This window comes from Gopherus evgoodei, chromosome 7, assembly GCF_007399415.2.
Source record: "Gopherus evgoodei ecotype Sinaloan lineage chromosome 7, rGopEvg1_v1.p, whole genome shotgun sequence".
Classification (NCBI taxonomy): Eukaryota; Metazoa; Chordata; order Testudines; family Testudinidae; genus Gopherus; species Gopherus evgoodei.
This window is the reverse complement of record NC_044328.1, coordinates 60,529,736-60,548,168: the sequence shown is the minus strand read 5'-3', so window position 1 is coordinate 60,548,168 and position 18,433 is coordinate 60,529,736. Positions and strand designations below refer to the sequence as shown.

General features: G+C 44.9%; 1 protein-coding gene and 1 long non-coding RNA gene across 5 annotated transcripts in view; one reads left to right on the top strand and one right to left on the bottom strand.

Annotated features, from left to right (window-relative positions):
* The window catches only part of LOC115655131, a 44,890-nt gene extending 43,544 nt beyond the window's left edge, over window positions 1-1,346 (top strand). For all 4 annotated transcript variants that reach the window (XR_004001334.1, XR_004001333.1, XR_004001332.1 and 1 more), the window contains one exon: window positions 642-1,346. This is a non-coding gene — a long non-coding RNA (uncharacterized LOC115655131). The remainder of the gene's footprint in view (window positions 1-641) is intronic.
* Window positions 1,347-6,170: 4,824 nt separating this feature from the next.
* The window catches only part of TMEM254 (transmembrane protein 254), a 30,761-nt gene continuing 18,498 nt past the window's right edge, over window positions 6,171-18,433 (bottom strand). The window contains exons 5-6 of the mRNA XM_030568954.1: window positions 6,985-7,179; window positions 6,171-6,217 (exon numbers count right to left, since the gene is read on the bottom strand). Coding sequence (XP_030424814.1) covers window positions 6,171-6,217; window positions 6,985-7,179 — 242 coding nt within the window. The remainder of the gene's footprint in view (window positions 6,218-6,984; window positions 7,180-18,433) is intronic.

The following is an 18,433-nucleotide window of genomic DNA, read 5'->3' as shown; positions in this document are numbered from 1 at the left end:
TGTCCAGCAGAGATACCAAGAGATGTAGGACTGAGTGGAGGACTGGAGACATGGTAACAAACCATGTAAGCAGGTGAAGTCACTCAAGGTAGTGTAGAGAGAATATTGGGTAGAGGATAGATCCCTAAAGGATGCTGACAAAAGCAGAAGAGAGGAGAAGGGGTGTCCAGTGGAGACAGTGAAGGAGCCATGATAGTACAGAATCATGGAAACTTAGAGAAGTAAGCATCGAAGAGGAGCGAGGAAGAAGCCAAGTTGATAGGCAAATCATGGGAATGAGAACAGAAAAGAGATTCATCCAGAAGGTGGTAATGGGTGATTTCATGGCAGTTACTGGAAAGGGCAGAGTCAGAAGAGAGGAAGGTCAATGCCTGTGGAGTAGCCTGTAGTCAAAAATTTTGGGAGGTAAAGGGGAGATGGGTTGGGGAGACAGGTGGGACCAAGGGAGGACTTCAGCATTCTGTTTCTGAGGACTGGAGAAAGCTATAGCATTGCTATAAGATAGGGTGCAAGGTCCAGAAGCTTTTAACTTAGATTGATCATCTAGCCTTTATGAATGCATTTTATGGCTTAGTTGGAAATACCACTTGTGGTCTGAGAATGTTGTCATCAGTTCAAGAATGTTCCTAATTCTTTTCCAGGTCACCTGCATTATAGAGACTAGAGACAAAATCCACACGGCTCATCTCAGAAATGCTCTCCTGGAACGCTACCCGACAATGATGTGGACGGAACGGTGATGAGCAAAGTGCAATGGAAAATGCTGAGGTCTTTAACCAACACATTATGGAAAGCTAAACTTGAGGGCACCCATAACAAAATATGCATAATCTTTCCAAACTGAACAGTTAGCAAATAGCTACAGAATCAATTGATTTATTGATTTGCTCGCAATAAAGTGACTTCCTTTTGAAATCAAGTAGAACTTGAAGCATTAGATTAGCTACAGGAGAGCTTGATAGCCTCTGCTTGTGTTGGAATTCATTACTAAGTTATCAAGTGGCTGTTTGGATTTGGACTGGGATGTAGAATCCTGGCGTGTTCAATAAGTAAATAGCAAGAGGACATTTTTCTTTAGTTCATAATGCAGCTCTCTTATTTGCTCTTCAGATTTTGGTGCCCGCTGCTTTAGTAAGCAATGCATCCTCCTTCTGCTGGCTTTCACATCTTACTACTATGCTCACTTTATGTTTTCCCAGCCAGAGGCAGCACTTCATCTGCTGAGTCTGCCTTGGCAGTTGTACAGGTGAATTATGTCTGCACAAAATACCTTCACTTTCAGGGGCGGGAGGAAAGAAGGAGAAAGGCTAATAACACACATTAAGAGACTTTGTTGAAAAGGAAAACACCAGTTTGCATTTTCCTATGGAAGATGATCATGTTGTATGGATGTGGCTTCTAAAATGTTGTGATTATAAAGGCTGTTTTAATGTGATTAGACCCGCATCAAACAGGAACAAGGGTTTCTTCTATCCTATGGGAATTTACCACAACAAACAATATATAAATGTTGTTTCACCTAGGAGAGTCTATTTTCCCCCTCCATAACCTCTGCACTTGAATTTTGTGCTTAGAAGTCAAATGATCATCTTAATCTGCTCAAACAGAATCTATCCAGCTCACGTGACAGATTAAGTATAACATTAAGAGTTATTAACTAGCTCATATATAAGCAAAGGCTGTTCCAGGAGAAGAGGAAGCACAAGTCTTAAGCAAATCCTAATGCAATTAAGAAGGAACGCATTGAACTGAATGTCCTTGATTACCAATGGTACATAACCATCAACCAGAGAGCTATTAATAAATGAGCACCATGAGATGAGGAGAGACTTAGTTAGCAAAAGCTGGAGTCTATTGCTGAGCCTAAGTATTCCAGTTGCCTCTCTAGCTGGATGGGTTTCAAGTTCAAGCTGAGCTATATGGCTTCAACCAAAATCATTCCATTGGTTAAAATTAAATAGAATGAACCCAATAGTCCAATGTGGGCACATTTGCCTCCAGTGCTCCAGTTAGGACTTAAATAGGCAAAATAGACCTTTTGTGTTTGTGCCATATTAGGGCCTAATCCAAAGCCCCCTGAAGTTACTGGGCATTCCCCCCTCTTTAGATGCCCAGGACTTATACACTATAAGCCAATTTTGTTTGCAGGGGCTGAAGAATAGGGAGTAATAGGAGCCCTGTAATGACCATATACCTTTCTATATTACAATTAAAATATGGCTCACATGACCTGACATTTTTATCCCCATCTAGTTGTTTGAAGAGCATTGTGCTTTGCCCATACACTACCCCCACACACTGTTATGGGTGTAAAAGTCTGTGCTGTTCTCTTAGAGGTGCGGCACGAACTCGCATCCTGGGGGGAGAAGGCTCTGGTGACTTACCGCTATCTCTGCCCCTCATGATTGTGGGCTAGTCTGTGAGCTGGAAACTGACCGCATAATGACAGCTTTGAGACCTGTGTAAGTACAGCCGCCTAACCAGGGTTGTCCTATGGAATACAGCACTGCCCAGAATTTCTACAATGCTGTGCCCGTCCCCCTGTAAGCGCTCTATTCTAGGGCTGTGTCGGCACTCCTTGGAGAGCGGACGTGGAGCTGTTTTTGCAGTGTCTGTGCTGGGTCAACATAGGACTTTTAGGGCTCCCTTATGTGCTTGGCTCTTTTATTCCAGTCTAAAAGAGGGGAGACTAGGTGTGAGGATCTCCCCCCTCGAGTTTGATAAGAAAGTTCAGTGTTCTGTTATTTTTCTAGAACCATATTTATTTGCATGAAATTAAAAATTACTGACATACCCCAGAGTGTTGCTGTCTTTTGCTGGTTGTAGAAATACCAGATGGCAACTGAGTGCTCTTACACAGTTGAATTCATCATCCTGTAAATCTCAAACTATCAACTACAGCTCATATTCCCTGGTCCCAAGACTTCAAACCATTTTAAGAGACAGCATTAGGCCGTTTCTGTCCTTGGCAGATGCCTCCATATGACTTCCTTGGAGCTGAAGAGTCTGTGTGCATCTAGAATTTGGCTCATGGGATGTAAAACGTAAATAAGAGTCTAACTTCACCTCAGTGAGACTGGCAAAACTCCTCTTGATTTCAGTGGAAGTTGCATGTTTATATCTGAGCAGAGAATTTGACCCTACAACCAAAATTTTCAGTAGCAACCACTGATTCTGTGTGTCTGAATGTGTGGATGGCCAACCTGAGACACCATGGGCCTGATTTTTAGGGGTGCTGAGCACCCTTAACTCCAATAGAAGTCAATAGGTATTGCAGATGCTCAGCCTTCCAGAAGAAGGCTGCAAGTAAAATAAAATTGTCTAAGGGTATGTCTACACTACGAAATTAGGTTGAATTTATAGAAGTTAGTTTTTCAGAAATCGTTTTTATACAGTCGATTGTGTCCCCACAAAAACTGCTCTAAGTGCATTAAGTCGATGGACTGCGTCCACAGTACCGAGGCTAGCACCGACTTCAGGAGCATTGCACTGTGGGTAGCTATCCTACAGTTCCTGCAGTCTCTGCTGCCCATTGGAATTCTGGGTTGAGACCCCAATGCCTGATGGGGCAAAAACAGTGTCACAGGTGATTCTGGGTACATGTTGTCAGGCCCCTCCCTCCGCTCCTGCCTCCATGAAAACAATGGCAGACAATAATTTTGCACGTTTTTTCCTGGGTTACCTGTGCAGATGCCATACCATGGCAAGCATGGAGCTCACACAGCTGACTGACATTGTAAGTCTCCTGGGTGCTGGCAGACATGGGACTGCATTGCTACTCAGCAGCAGCTCATTGCCTTTTGGCAATGGTCTATTATGATCGGTAGCCATCATTGTCGTACTCCTGGGTGCTCTTTTAGCCAACCTCGGTGAGGTCAGTCAGGGGCACCTGGGCAGAGATGAGAGTGACTCAGCCAGGTCATTCCCATCTTCTGCTGAGCACCCAGGAGATGATGATGGCTAGCACTTGTACTGCACCGTCTGCTGCCAGCCTAAGATGTAAAAGATAGATGGAATGGATCAAAACAAGAAATAGGCCCAATTTGTTTTGTATTCATTTGTTCCTCCTTCCCTTCCTCCCTCCGTAAAATCAATAGCCTGCTAAACCCAGGGTTTTGAGTTCTATCTTTGAGGGGGCCATTCTGTGTGTCAGTTGTTTGTTTGTCCTGTTTGATGCAAAGCCACCCCCTTTGTGGATTTTAATTCCCTGTAAGCCATGTTGTCAGTTGCCCCTCCCTCCGTCAGAGCAGACAATCATTTTGCGCCTTTTTTCAGCCCAGACGCCAAAGCACTGGAATCATGGAGCCCGCTCAGATCACCACAGCAATTATGAGCACTGTAAACACCATGGGCATTATCCTGCAGTATATGCAGAACCAGAACCTGCCAAACAAAGCCAGGCAAGGAGGTGATGGCAGCGGGGTGACGAGAGTGATGAGGACAGAGACATGGACATAGACTTCTCACAAAGTATGGGCCCCAGCAGTGTGCACATCATGGTGTTAATGGGGCAGGTTCATGCTGTGGAACGCCAATTCTGGGCCCAGGAAACAAGGACAGACTGATGGGACAGTATAGTGTTGCAGGTCTGGTACGATTCCCAGTGGCTGCAAAATTTTCACCTGCGTAAGAGCACTTTCATGGAACTTTGTGACTTGCTTTCCCCTGCCCCGAAGCACCAGAATACCAAGGTGAGAGCAGCCTTCACAGTTCACAAGCGAGTGGTGATAGCCCTGTGGAAGGTTGCAATGCCAGACAGTTACCGATCAGTTAGGCATCAATTTGGAGTAGGCAAATCTACTGTGGGGGTTGCTGTGATCCAAGCAGCCCACACAATAAAAGATCTGCTAATATCAAGGATAATGGATCTGGGAAATGTGCAGGTCATAGTTGATGACTTTGCTTCAGTGGGATTCCCTAACTGTGTGGTGGGGTGATAGAACCCATATCCCTATCTTGGCACAGGAGCACCAAGCCAGCGAGTACATAAACCAAAAAGGGTACTTTTCAGTGCAGCGTCTTCAGGAACTCTGGTCTGTTTCAAAAGTTGCAGGAAGGGACTTTCTTCCCAGACCAGAAAATAACCATTGGGGATGTTGAAATGCCTATAGTTATCCTTGGGGACCCAGCCTACCCTGTAATGCCATGGCTCATGAAGCCATACACAGGCAGCCTGGACAGTAGGCAGGAGCTGTTCAGCTATAAGCTCAGCAAGTGCAGAATGGTGGTAGAATGTGCATTTGGATGTTTAAAAGCACGCTGGCACTGTTTACTGACTCGGATAGACCTCAGCGAAACCAATATCCCCATTGTCATTACTGCTTGCTGTGCATGCCACAATATCTGTAAGAGTAAGGGGGAGACATTTATGGCAGGTTGGGAGGTTGAGGCAAATCGCCTGGCTGCTGATTCTGTGCAGCCAGACACCAGGGTGGTTAGAAGAGCACAGGAGGGCATAATGCGCATCAGAGAAGCTTTGAAAACCCAGTTTCATGACTGGCCAGGCTATGGTGTGAAAGTTCTATTTGTTTCTCCTTGATGATAACCCCCTACCCCCCGGTTCATTCTACTTCCCTGTAAGCTAGCCACCCTCCCCTCCCCCCTTCGATCACCGCTTGCAGAGGCAATAAAGTCATTGTTGCTTCACATTCATGCATTCTTTATTAATTCATCACACAAATAGGGGGATAACTGCCAAGGTAGCCTGGGAGTGGTGAGGGAGGAGGGAAGGACAAGGCCAAACTGCACTTTAAAACTTATTGAAGGCCAGCCTTCTGTTGCCTGGGCAATCCTTCTGCAGTGGAGTGGCTGGGTGGCCGGAGGCTCTCCCACCGCGTTCTTGGGCATCTGGATGAGGAGGCTATGGAACTTGGGGAGAAGGGTTGTTGGTTACACAGGGCCTGTAATGGCGGTCTTTGCTTCTGCTGCCTTTCCTGCAGCTCAACCATAAGCTGGAGCATATGAGTTTGATCTTGCAGCAGCCTGAGCATCGACTCTTGCCTTCTGTTAGCAAGCTGATGCCACCTATCATCTTCAGCCCACCACCTCTCCTCGCATTCATATTATGCTTTCCTACACTCTGACGTTGTCTGCCTCCATGCATTCTGCTATCCTCTGTCAGTGTGGGAGGACAGCAGGAGCTCAGAGGACATTTCATCCCGCATTTTTTTTCACCTTCTAATCTTCGCTAGCCTCTGTGAAGGAGAAACATTTGCAGCTGGTTGAAGAAAAGGGAGAGTGGTAGTTAAAAAGACACATTTTAGAGAACAATGCGTACACTTTCATATTAAATCTTGCTGTTCACATTACACAGCACGTGTGCTTTCGTTAAAAGGTCGCATTTTGCCTCTTGTATTGAGGGCCTGCTGTTTTGGTGCGTGAGATCACTCACACATCACCCCACCCCCCACCACATGACTGACAGTGGGGAACATTTCTGTTCAGCCACAGCTGAGCAGGAACTGGTACCTCTGAATGTCCCCTTAATAAAAGCACCCTATTTCAATCAGGTGATCATGAATGATATCACTGTCCTGAGGATAACACAGCAAGATAAAGAATGGATATTGTTTGAATGCCATCAAACATTGGGACCATAAGCTGCCATGCTTTGTTATGCAGTGATTCCAGACTATGTGTCAAGTATCAGAGGGGTAGCCGTGTTAGTCTGGATCTGTAAAAAGCAGCAAAAAGTCCTGTGGCACCTTCTAGACTAATAGATGTATGTGTTACTGGCCTGGGGGGGTAAAGTGTCCTACCATGGCAGACGGAATAAGGCTCCCCTCCCCAGAAACTTTTTGCAAAGGCTTTGGGAGTACATTGAGAAGACGTTTATGGAGATGTCCCTGGAGGATTTCCGCTCCATCCCCATACACATTAACAGACTTTTCCACTAGCAGTACGGGCCGCGAATGCCAGGGCAAATTAATCATTAAACATGCTTACTTTTTAAACGAAGTGTAATATTTACAAAGGTACACTCACCAGAAGTCCCTTCTGTGCCTTCAGGGTCTGGGCGCATGCCTTGGGTGGGTTCAGGGGTTACTGGCTGCAGGTCCAGGGTGAGAAACATATCTTGGCTGTTGGGGAAACCGGTTTCTCCACTTCCTTGCTGTGAGCTATCTTCAATCTCTTCGTCATCTTCCTCGTCCCCAAAACCCGTTTCTGTGTTGCATGATTCTACATTGATGGAGTCAAAGCACAGGGTTGGGGTAGTGGTGGCTGCACCCCCTAGCATGGCATGCAGCGTGGCATGTTTGTGGCTCTGATCCGGAGCGGCCGTTTGGCTCTCTGTTTCTTTGGTAGGCTTGTCTTACTGCCTTAATTTTCATGCAGCACTGCTTTGCGTCCCTGTTATGGCCTCTGTCCTTCATACCCTTTGAGATTTTCTCTAATGTTTTGGCATTTCGTTTACTGGACTGGAGTTCAGCTAACATGGATTTGTCTCCCCATATGGCGAGTAGATCCCATACCTCCCATTCGGTCCATGCTGAAGCTGTTTTGCGATCCTGGGACTTCATCATGGTCACCTCTGCTGATGAGATCTGCACTCACCTGCATCTTGCCACACTGGCCAAACAAGAATTGAGATTAAAAAGTTCACGGGCCTCTTCCTGTCTACCTCGCCAGTGCATCTGAGTTGAGAGCGCTATCCAGAGCGGTCACAATGGAGCACTCTGGGATATCTCCCGGAGACCAATACCATCAAATTGCGTCCACACTACCCCAAATTCAACCCGGCAAGGCTGATTTCAGCACTAATCCTCTTGTTGGAGGTGGAGTAAATAAATCAATTTTAAAGAGCCCTTTAAGTCAAAAAAAAAAAAGGGCTTTGTCGTGTGGACGGGTCCAGGCTTAAATCGAAGTAATGCTGCTAAATTCGACCTAAAATCATAGTGTAGACCAGGCCTAAGTATTGTCTACAAGTGTCAACAAGTTATTGAATGTAGGTCACACATAACATGGGTGTGGTTTTATCTTGTTATACTGACTAATTAACATGTTTCTCATAGTTTTGCTATCCTGATAGTTTTCCTTATCTGTTAAAGAAATGATTACCAGAGTTGATTTCCATGCTACTACAGTGCTTTTTCACTGCAGGTCAGTTGGTTTTTAAAGCTAAGATGAAATATGTACATAGGTAAAAGTCATTCTGAATACTTAAATCAGTGTATGCAACAGGAGAGGATAATAAGCTGTCTGTGCAACCAGTTGTTGTTTTTGTATTCTGAAATACAATGGGATTGTCAAGGCAATGTCTAACATATTAAATTTTCATTTAAAGGAGTATATTTAGTATGCATTGTTTTAAGTACCCTACAGGAACTTTGGTTAAAACATATTAAAATTTGTTAGTTTCACAAATTGTAAAAACAAGCAAACATTCCATCAGACTAATATTTACTTTTTTTTTAGTTAAAATCACAACATGTCATCTCAGTAGTGAAAGACTCTTTACCCTCTGATGTGCTGTCAGTACTAAACAGTTTGTTAGTTCCAACCCCCCTTGGATCAGGAATTGAAGACTGGTTTTGCTCAGTTGTCCTCAATGGGTGACATGAAATTCGCTTCATCCACCTAAAGCCCATTTGCAGAAGCCCTGTGAGTGAACTATGGTAGGGATGGGACATCTAACCCCATCCCCAAACACAGAGCTGGGACAGGGTTGCTTCTCAGGCCTATGGAATGGACATAAGGGACTCTTCTACCATTTGCACAGAGTGATTGGGCCACTGGATTTGGATAAATGGCCTCATCTGCAGTGCCACCCTCCATGTTGACTTAGCACAAAGACCCCATTCACAGCACACTGGAGATGCAAGGTTGCTTTGCAAGTAGCAGTACTGTTGCATCACTCTGCAATCCTCTGAAGATAAATGCAGCAGAGGGCCTAGGCTGGCCGTCCTCATCTGAGTGAATTTTGTCACATGGTAACTAGTGTCTGTACATGTTCTTAGAAAAGCCAGGTGGTTAACTTTAGAGCCATTCACTGTTAAACTTGGAATCTTTTTAACTCCAGTAGCTCCATTCCTGACCAAGCCTATCTTTCAGGAGTAGTCTTCTCTTGGCACAGGATAGGACTGACTCTCATTCACATGGATGAACATTGCTTATATCCTATGGCAGAAGACTCTAGGCCCTGGTTAAACCATTTAGAAGTAAGTGCTACTCTCAGCTTTCACCCCAAGCAGCTAAACCAAAGGTTTCTGGCCCTTCTTGTTGGCAAGATAGCCCTTAAAATCAAACCTGATTGCTGGATTTGAAAGTTTGTGTTTGGCATCTTTTCCATGAAACAGGGCCACCCGGGGGGTGGGGGGATGTAAATGGGGCAATTTGCCCTGGGCCCCACAGGGGCCCTGTGAGCCCTGGCCTGGCAGTGGGCTGGGTCTTCGGTGGCATTTCGGCGGCAGGGGGCCCTTCAGTGCTGACTAAGACATGGAGTGACTGAAGGGCCCCCGCTGCCGAAATGCCCCTTGAGCCCTGGACCGGTGGCAGTCCGGGTCTTCAGTGGCGGGGGGCCCTTCAGTCGCTCCAGATCTTTGGCAGCACTTTGGCACCGGGGGGCCCTTCAGTGCTGCCGAAGACCTGGACCACTGCCAGGTGAGTACAAGCACCACAGCTCCCCTGCTTTGCCCTAGGCCTCCTGAATCCTCTGGGCGGCCCAGCCTTGAAACTGAAGCTTATTAATGGCCTTCTTACCATCACTAGGCCTCAAAGTGCTCTTTGCCAGGTCCTTCCTCCCCAAACATTCTTCTTGCATGCACACCTAGTTCCCACCTTGTGGGACAGGGTGTGGTGGAATCTTCCCCTCAGATTTCTGGTCTTCAGAGGTCTATGCTATGGGGAGGAAGTGTCTCCAGGCACATGAGATAAGGTTTTAACTCCTGTCCTCCAGAGGGGATGAACTGATGACATAAGTGTTATACACACCAGTAGCCAGTCTTGATTTAAGTGTAACCTGGATCAAAAATTATCTTCATTTCAGATTTTGTCAGTGAAAGTAGCAAATCTGGATCAATTAATTAAAATAACAGCATGATTCCATGTTTGCACTTCAAGAGATAATTTCATTGGCGCCTTCCCAGGCCCATCACCTGGGTTTTTTACATTGATGATATGCAGGAGAAAACAATATGCTTGCTTGTGATCTGAACAAAGGTAACTCATTGACATGAGTGAGAGTGCCATTGGGCATCAAGGCAAGTACGCGGCCCATATTTATAGAAGGCTAGTCCTGGGTGGGGAGAGAGCAAGGGGAGCTGTGTACAAAGATCCAGGCTGTCTAGCCTTCCTAGCAGTGCTTTGGATCTCAAATTTGTCTGAAAGGATGTTCTCCCTGCCAGCAAAGACTTATTTCTTGAAAAGGGACTTAATCACTCCTTCCAATGGTTAACCACCAAAGAAGCCCACCTCTGGGTTACATAAATAGTTCACTTTCCCAAACTAATGGCATTGTGCCTCCTTGAATGGCTTTCTTGTTGTCTAGGCTATTCCTTTTTAAAGAACCTCTTTTTAAAATAAGTTGTGAGAAGAAAGCAAAGTGTCAGAGAGACATTTAACAAAAAACCCACAACCACCCCATACTTGCCTCATTTGGGGCTAGCTTTAATTGAGAGCAGAAGTGCCACTAGTGAGCAGACATATGTTTCTATTTCTGTTAAAGGGAGAAGAATGTTACAGAGAGAGTAACAGTAATTGTATGGCCTATTCCAAAATGCGCTTAGTAAATTAGCTGTGCTGTAAATGAATATGTCTACTAAATTCTACCACGTTACGCAGAGTAAAGGATGAAGTCCAGTGGTTAGCACAGAAACCGTATGACTCCTGGGTTGGACTCTTGGCTCTGCTACTGATTTGTGTGGCAAGTGAGTCAACCTCATTTATATATCATCTGCCAGCTAGAAGCATTCAGGCTCAATTAATATTTGCACAGCCAGTTTCCATTACAAGCCACATTTGAGGCAGAATTGTTCTATATTTGGTTTCTGCTCAAATGGTTGTTTTGTTGTGTTTTTGGGTGTGTGTGCACGTTATATTTGAATAAATGTCTTTAAGCTATTTTAATAAGCTACCAACCACAAATAAAAGCCATTTTAATAACTTATGAACCATACTACCCCCACACACACCCAAACCCCCTGCAATTAAACTTTTTTAAGGCAGCAGCAGCGAAAGAGGGCTGATGTTTGAAATGAGGCCTGGATGTACAATCCCTAAGGAGGAGAAAGTGCTATTCTGAATCTGGGGGGGCACAATTCCTAGAACCTGAATTACAAAATACTTCCAGCACATGTGTTTAAAGATGGTTGTGGCTGAAATTACTACATTTTAATCTGGTTCATTCATGCCTGCAAGGACAGACAAAACCTTGTTGCTGGCATCCTATTTTAGCCCATGGGGCTCTGCACACCTGTGTGACTCCTGGCTGCAGCATGGTCAGCAGTACTGCAGTTCAGTTTGTGGTCACATGGAACTGAATCACTACAATCACATAGGCCCAGCCAGACCTATCACTTTAGTCTGTGCTTTTTAAAAAGGGGGTTCTGAGACACTCCTGGCAGCTAGCTCAAGGCGCTCTCAGCCCCAAGGATAGCAGGTGTTTAAAGGCCCTCTTTAAATCAAATGTTTTAGGCCAGTGGTCCCAACTTTTTTGTGGCGTAGCACATTCATGTTTTCAGAAGAGTGCGGCGGACGCCAACAATTACTCACATGCAGGGCCGGCTCCAGGCACCAGTGGAGCAAGCACATGCCTGGGGCAGCACATGCTATGGGGCGGCATTCCGTCCATTCTGCAGAGTTGGAGCATTTTTTTTGTTTTTGGCACCAGTTCTGGGCAGTGCAGAGAGAAGCCAGGAGGACAGAGAACACAGGTGGCTGCAGCCCCAGAGTACTCTGTCCCCAGCAGGCATGGGGCCCCAGCTTTTCTCCCCTGCTGTGCACTAGGTGGGCTCGTGCCTGCTGGGGACAGAGAACACTGGCTGTGGCTTCTCTCCAGCTTAAGCCGTGGTCCCACGCCTGCCAGGGATTGAGAACACCAGTGCCGGCAGTCTGCAGCCCTGGAGAAGCTGGAGAGAAGCCACGGCCCCGCGCTTGCCAGGGACCGAGAACTGCGCCCGCAGCCTGCAGCCCCGGAGAAGCCAGAGAGAAGCCATGGCCCCTCGCCTGCCAGGGACAGAGAACTTCGGCGCCTGCAGCCCCGGAGTTCTCTGTCCCTGGCAGGCACGGGGCCGTGGCTTCTCTCCCCTGCTGGGCACTAGGCGGGCGCACACAAATGCCCTGGTGGGCGCTGTGGCACCCACAGGCACCGCACTGGGGACCATTGTTCTAGGCTTTCATTGGCAAATACTATAATGCACTGTTCCATGGGGCACAGTAGCTGTTTTCCATCACCTCAGGGGTGCTGCAGTCTCCCCCAGTTCTCTGGTAGCTTGGAAGGGAATAGGATAGAAGCGTTTGCCAACAGTCTGAGGTAGTAGCTGCAAATGACATGGAATGAAGAGCCTTGTGTCTATCTACATTAACAAACTGACTTGCAGGGTGTCCAGACTGGGGCTGGGACTAACTGCACCCACTGGAGAAATAACTTGTGGCTCTCACGACTGCCTGTTAATTGAAATCTGTGGAGAGCAAAGCCATTTTTTGACTTTCAGTACAGGGAGCTGGTCCCAGCCTGACAGAGCAAAATGGCTCACATAAGACCTGCTGTCCTACAGGACAAGAGAGTTGTTCTAGTGCTGGAACAGCTGGCAAAAGCCCACTGGTGCCCATTCTAAAAGGCAGGCTAGGGCGTGAACATGTCTACCCAGGGAGCCATTGTGTGATAACTTTTTGCTGCCAGAATACTGTAAAAGAAGCCAATGTTTCAGAGCTAATGGAGTATTCTGAAAAGTGTCCGGGGCTATTGACAGCATTCACCTCTCAGTTCGCACTCCCATCCTAATCCAGCCACATTATCATCATCATGGCAAATCCCAAAAGTATTGAGCACCACCACCCACCACTCTGTAGCTAGGTCTTTAAGGTGACCTGACTGGATATTCAGTTTCTTTCCATCGTTAGACATCTTACTGAAGCTTTTGGTGACTGCTTGATCACTGACTCTGATCAGGCCACAGCAATCTATTAAAGTGAGTCACAGCAACCCATGCTGCACCCTACAGAGCCCTCCAGGTTGTCTGAGCGGGTGAGGTTCATGTTCAGACTTACAGTGTGCATACAATTTCCTTACTGTAGCACATGGTGAGTAAACCAAAACGAAGAGGCTGTGGCGGGTGGCAGGCAGTGTACATTTACACCGGGCACTCAGGCGGGCTGCAACTCTGAAATATGAAGTGCAATTTTCTGCATTTTTAGAAGACCTGCCCCACTCTTTTTATTTTGATGTCTAGCAAACTTGCCAGGGCAAATCATGGTCTATTAAATGCCAAGAAACATACAGTTAAAAAGCACAGGCTTTAAAAGCCCCATGTCACTGTCATTAGACACAACTGGACAAAAATCAAATGTAAAAATTATCCATTTCTTGTCACCAAAGCCAGCTTATCCTCTTACTGCACATGGGAAAGCTAGGCTCCCATGCCTGGTTTCCAAAGGTAATCTGTCCTACCATGCCCTTCTCATAACATGCAAGTAAAAGACTGGCCATATGTCAAATTTTGGCACAGTGCTTTCTATTAATCAGTCAAAACAGATGTCAAATTTATTGGGTTTTCCTGGTTTGGTCTTTCTTCGTGTGACCTTTGTTCCTCCTATGCCTCTCTTCCTTGGGTCTGTTTTTCCTGCAGATTGATGTTTTCCCTGTGCTCTAAAGCTCCACCTTCCCTGATTTATGTCTCTCTTATCCTTCTTTCTTCTGTTTAACACATCCCTGCATTCACTCTTCCCCCCGCCCCCGCACTTCTTTGCCTCTCCCTTCCATATAATGTAAGCTAATTTCCATGGCTCCCCTTCTGCTCTCTATTCCCTTTTCTGTTCTGTCTTCTTGCTCCCATAGTCTGTTATTTCCCAAGGCATCCTTAACCTCTGCTGTCTTACGCTCAGCCCTTGTTGGGATTTGCAGCTCTTTTGCCTCCTCTCTCCATTTCTCATTTGTTTTGCCTCACTGCTGTCGATCCATCCAGCATTTGTTTCCATCTGTCCTTTGCCTCACCCAGCTCCACTTGTTCAAGTACCCAATTCATCTGTCTCTTCCTTCCTAATCTCAAAAACATCTCCAAATAATTAATCATCCCTGTCCATCCTCTGCTCCCAAATAAATTGTTTCCCAGACCATCTGCTGAGGAGTAGCCCACTTTTCCCATCAACCCAGCCTCTGGCTCCATCTAGGATGACTGTAACCCCAATCCATCAATTCTCTCCTTCCCCAATCAGTTGATTCCCTATCTCTTCCCCACACATACAGAGATCTCTAATTGCAACCCTTCACTTTCCTGTCAACCTGCTCCACAAGAACTCTGACCTCTAACTCAGGCTCAGTCTTACAAAGCCTACCATTCCATCTTCTGCTGCACCACTGCTCACTTCTTTCCTTGCCACCCCCCTCCAGCTGTACATACCTCCCAGCCATACTCTGGAGATAAAAGCACTTTCTCTACTGCTTGATGTATTCAGTGTTTGCTCTGCCTTTGCAGACAACAGAGAGCTGCATATGCAAATTGTTCCTGGTCAGAGTTAGTACAGAGTCTTCAAGATCCAAAAGAGATCTTATGACCTTATGGTCATAGCACAGCTGCATCCAAGTTTCCCTAGTGATGGAGGGAAGCCAGGACTAGGGAAGTTCCCTCAGAAGAAGAGGTTAAATCAACTACACCTGCAGCTCAAAGAGGGTTGTCTCTAAGGTCTCAGGCTGTTGGTAAGAGGACTGTTCCTTCACTGCCTGCAGGAATATCCAAAAGGTATGTACTTTTAGAGTGCTTATATAATTATTGTTAAATGTGTTTACATGAGGAACTTGAGGGGTCCCTAGGAAAGGACTTCATTTTGCATTGGCCTGTTAATGAATAACCAGATCTCTTTCCCAAAAAAGAGGTTTCTCTTCTCTTTGCTAATAAGATCTTATGGCTTGTGGGAAGGCCACACCTCCACAGTAGAATTTGGCTCAAGACTACATTTCAGTCAAATGAAATCTCTATTTGAAGATGCAGTATTCTCAAGTGAGCTGCATAGTTCAGTCCTTTATACAGCTATGCAAACCACTTTATATTTTGCATAAGGATGGTAAATGAACTCAGTTTTTTTTATTCATCTTCATTTCAATTTGTGAAAAGAAGGAAGAAAATAATCATTTGTGTTGTTTACACAGGCCTTGTCTGGGGCTGGACCTCCAGACCGGAAAAAAACCCATAATACTGATAAAACAGGCTAAACTAGCAGGACACGGATCATATGCTGAGGCTATCATTAAGCAGCCCCGTGTACAACAGCATGACAAACACAAGAGGCACTCAATCTGTGTTATTTAAGGCCACTTCTATTTGCAAGAGAAAACATAAATGTTGAAATATCTTTGTATCTGTTGAGCTAATATCAGTGGGAGTTAACCAGTAAAGACATTTCACTCTTGAAATTATGACTGGGATAGTGCCAGAGTTGTGGGTGTTAGCAAGCTACATCCAAATAGACCAGATCCTCATCTGGTGTGGCTTCTACTGATTTCTGTGAAACTTTTACACCAGCTGAGGATCAGGCCTAGAAAGCCAAATCCTGATCATACTAAAGCAAATGTGATTATTGCTCCTTACTTTGGTGAGATCAGCATTTTACCCAAATGGAGAACATTTTTGGAAAAGTGTTATAGTGAAGGACCAGCCTAAAAATTGTCTTATTTTATAAAATTATTGTGAAGCTTTGATTCCCATTACATACCATGTTGTTTGATTACAGTTCTTACTTTTGTGATGTAAGAGATTATCATTAGATCAACACCCTCTTTTTAAAAATAAAACTTTGCCCAAGTTCGTGTTGATATACCACTAGTTGACAAATAATTTAACTACAGCTAATAATCCTACATGTAAACAGAAGATGAATAAACATACTGCAATTTAGAGGAAGTAAAGCATTGCTTACATATCACAGTGCTGAATGTTAGCCATGAACCCAGAAGGAAGAAAATCCAAAATTTTAAAATAAGCAGAGAAGGCAAGAAGGAGAAAAACAAGAAAGACAGATCAAATCCAAAATCAATTGGAACATTATTCTGGTAGATGTAGTCAAGCTGGAGCTCATCTCATGCTGACTGGAAAATAAGTGTGGTTGCATGGTTCTAAGTTAAATGTCATAGAGTAAGAGTTTAAAATGTAGTTTAGGAATATTTGTGGAACTTTTCCCACCATACATATTCACTGAATTGTGCTCTAATATATTAAACAGCTGCTGACAGCTTCAGACTCTTCCTTAGCAAATCACAGAGTTCTTAGGTAAGCTTCCTAGGCTCCATTGTTACCTGGGCATTAAGGAATGGTTGAACTGGTGATGTGCTCTGGAAAATCAATGAGGGCTATGTCATTAATCAATCAGGACCTTATTCATCAACCACAAGACACATACAATGTCCCTAAAGACAGAATGAACCCTCAGGGACTGATCCAAAGCCTCATAGAGTCATAGAAAGACTCCTGCTGTCTTTCATAGGATTTAGATGAGGCCCTAAAAGAGACAAAATCTGGTATGATCTAGTGTCTCTATCAAGAAGCTATTCAGGAATGTTTTCAAGGTTCAATCATATCTTTTAGGCATCAGGAAGTCTCCTAGAAGCAGATGGCATGCTTCTTACTGCATCTATGTTTAGCTGACCTTATAAGAAAGGTCCAGAGGAAGCCGCCTGAGCTTTCCTCTTTCCCAGGATTCTGATTATGGCATCCTATTTCTCAAACTAGCTTGACAACAAAACTCATTCAGTTAAATAAGGCATTACAACCTAGCCATGTAAGCAGCTGTTTACTGAGCACATTGACCTGGCTGTGGGGATATATTTTGTGGGAGTGTATGGCAATTTTGAGCATAAAGCTACTAGGAAGTGAACGTTACTTTTAAGAGCTGGAAAGTTTCTGTGCCTGCTGTTTTAATTCTAAGAGAATTTGATTACTGAACAAACCCAGCATGCAGAGCGGTTTGTGAGTAATAAGTACTTACATCACTAATTTCTGCTCATCTCTGGTGCAGGCCAGACTGACTAACCCTTCTTAGTCTGGCCTGCTTACACAAAACAGGACACTGCTGAGACAAAGTCATCTCTGAGTCTCTTGGCATCTGTCCCCAAGAGATTTTATATTGGTTCTGTTTCATTAACACAACTCTTTGCATTTTGCGTACTGAAAGCCCAGATGGCAAGCAGGATTTCTCCGTATACTTCAGTGTCAAATGGGTTTGAAAATAAAGCTTTTCTTCTTTTCAGTGACCTCCTCCACAACTTGGGTGAAGCTGAGCTGAATTCAATTGTGAGATTTCTCTTTGTAATTCTCTAGTCTGTATGTGGTAAGAAGTGTGAGACCTTGTGCAGATGAAAGAAAGTCTTCATTTAATCCTATTTTTAAAAGGACTGCTTTAAAAACACTTTCAGGTACTTTAGTTGTCAAGGCTTTTTCCCCACTTTGAACTTTAGAGTTCAAGAAGTGGGGACCTGCATGATCACTTTTAAGCTTAATTACTAGCTTAAATCTGGTACGCTGCCACCAGCCAGAAGTTAGTGCCTGGCACACTTTCTGTTCCCCCAAAACCTTTCCTGGGGAACCCAAGACCCAAACCCCTTGGGTCTTAAAACAAGGAGAAATTAACCATCCCCCTCCTTTCCCCCCCAGACTTTCCCCTCCCTGGGTTGCCTTGAGAGGCTTATACAGATCCAAACTCCTTGGATCTTAAAACAAGGAGGAATTAACCTCCTTCTTCCCCCACCAGTCCCTGGTGAGTTCAGGGCCAATTCCCTTGGTTCTTAAAACAAGGAAAAATCAATCAGGTTCTTAAAAAGGAAAATTTTTACCTTTTCTTTCTTTAATTAAAAGCTATCTCTGTAAAATCAGGATGGAAAATGCTTTACAGGGTACTCGGATTCATATAGACTAGAGGAACCCCCCGCCCAGCCTGAGATTCAAAGTTACAGCAAACAGAGGTAAAAATCCTCCAGCAAAACACCATTTACAAGTTGAGGAAACAAACATAAGACTAATCCGCCTTGCTTGGCTATTACTTACTATCTTGAGACATGAAAGACTGATTCAGAGAGATTGGGAAAGCCTGGGTGTACGTCTTGTCCCTCCCAGTCCCGAGAGCGAACAACGAACAAAACAAAAAGCACTAACAAAGACTTCCCTCCACCAAGATTTGAAAGTATCTTGTCCCCCTATTGGTCCTCTGGTCAGGTATCAGCCAGGTTCACTGAGCTTCTTAACCCTTTACAGGTAAAAGACATTAACCCTTAACCATCTGTTTATGACAT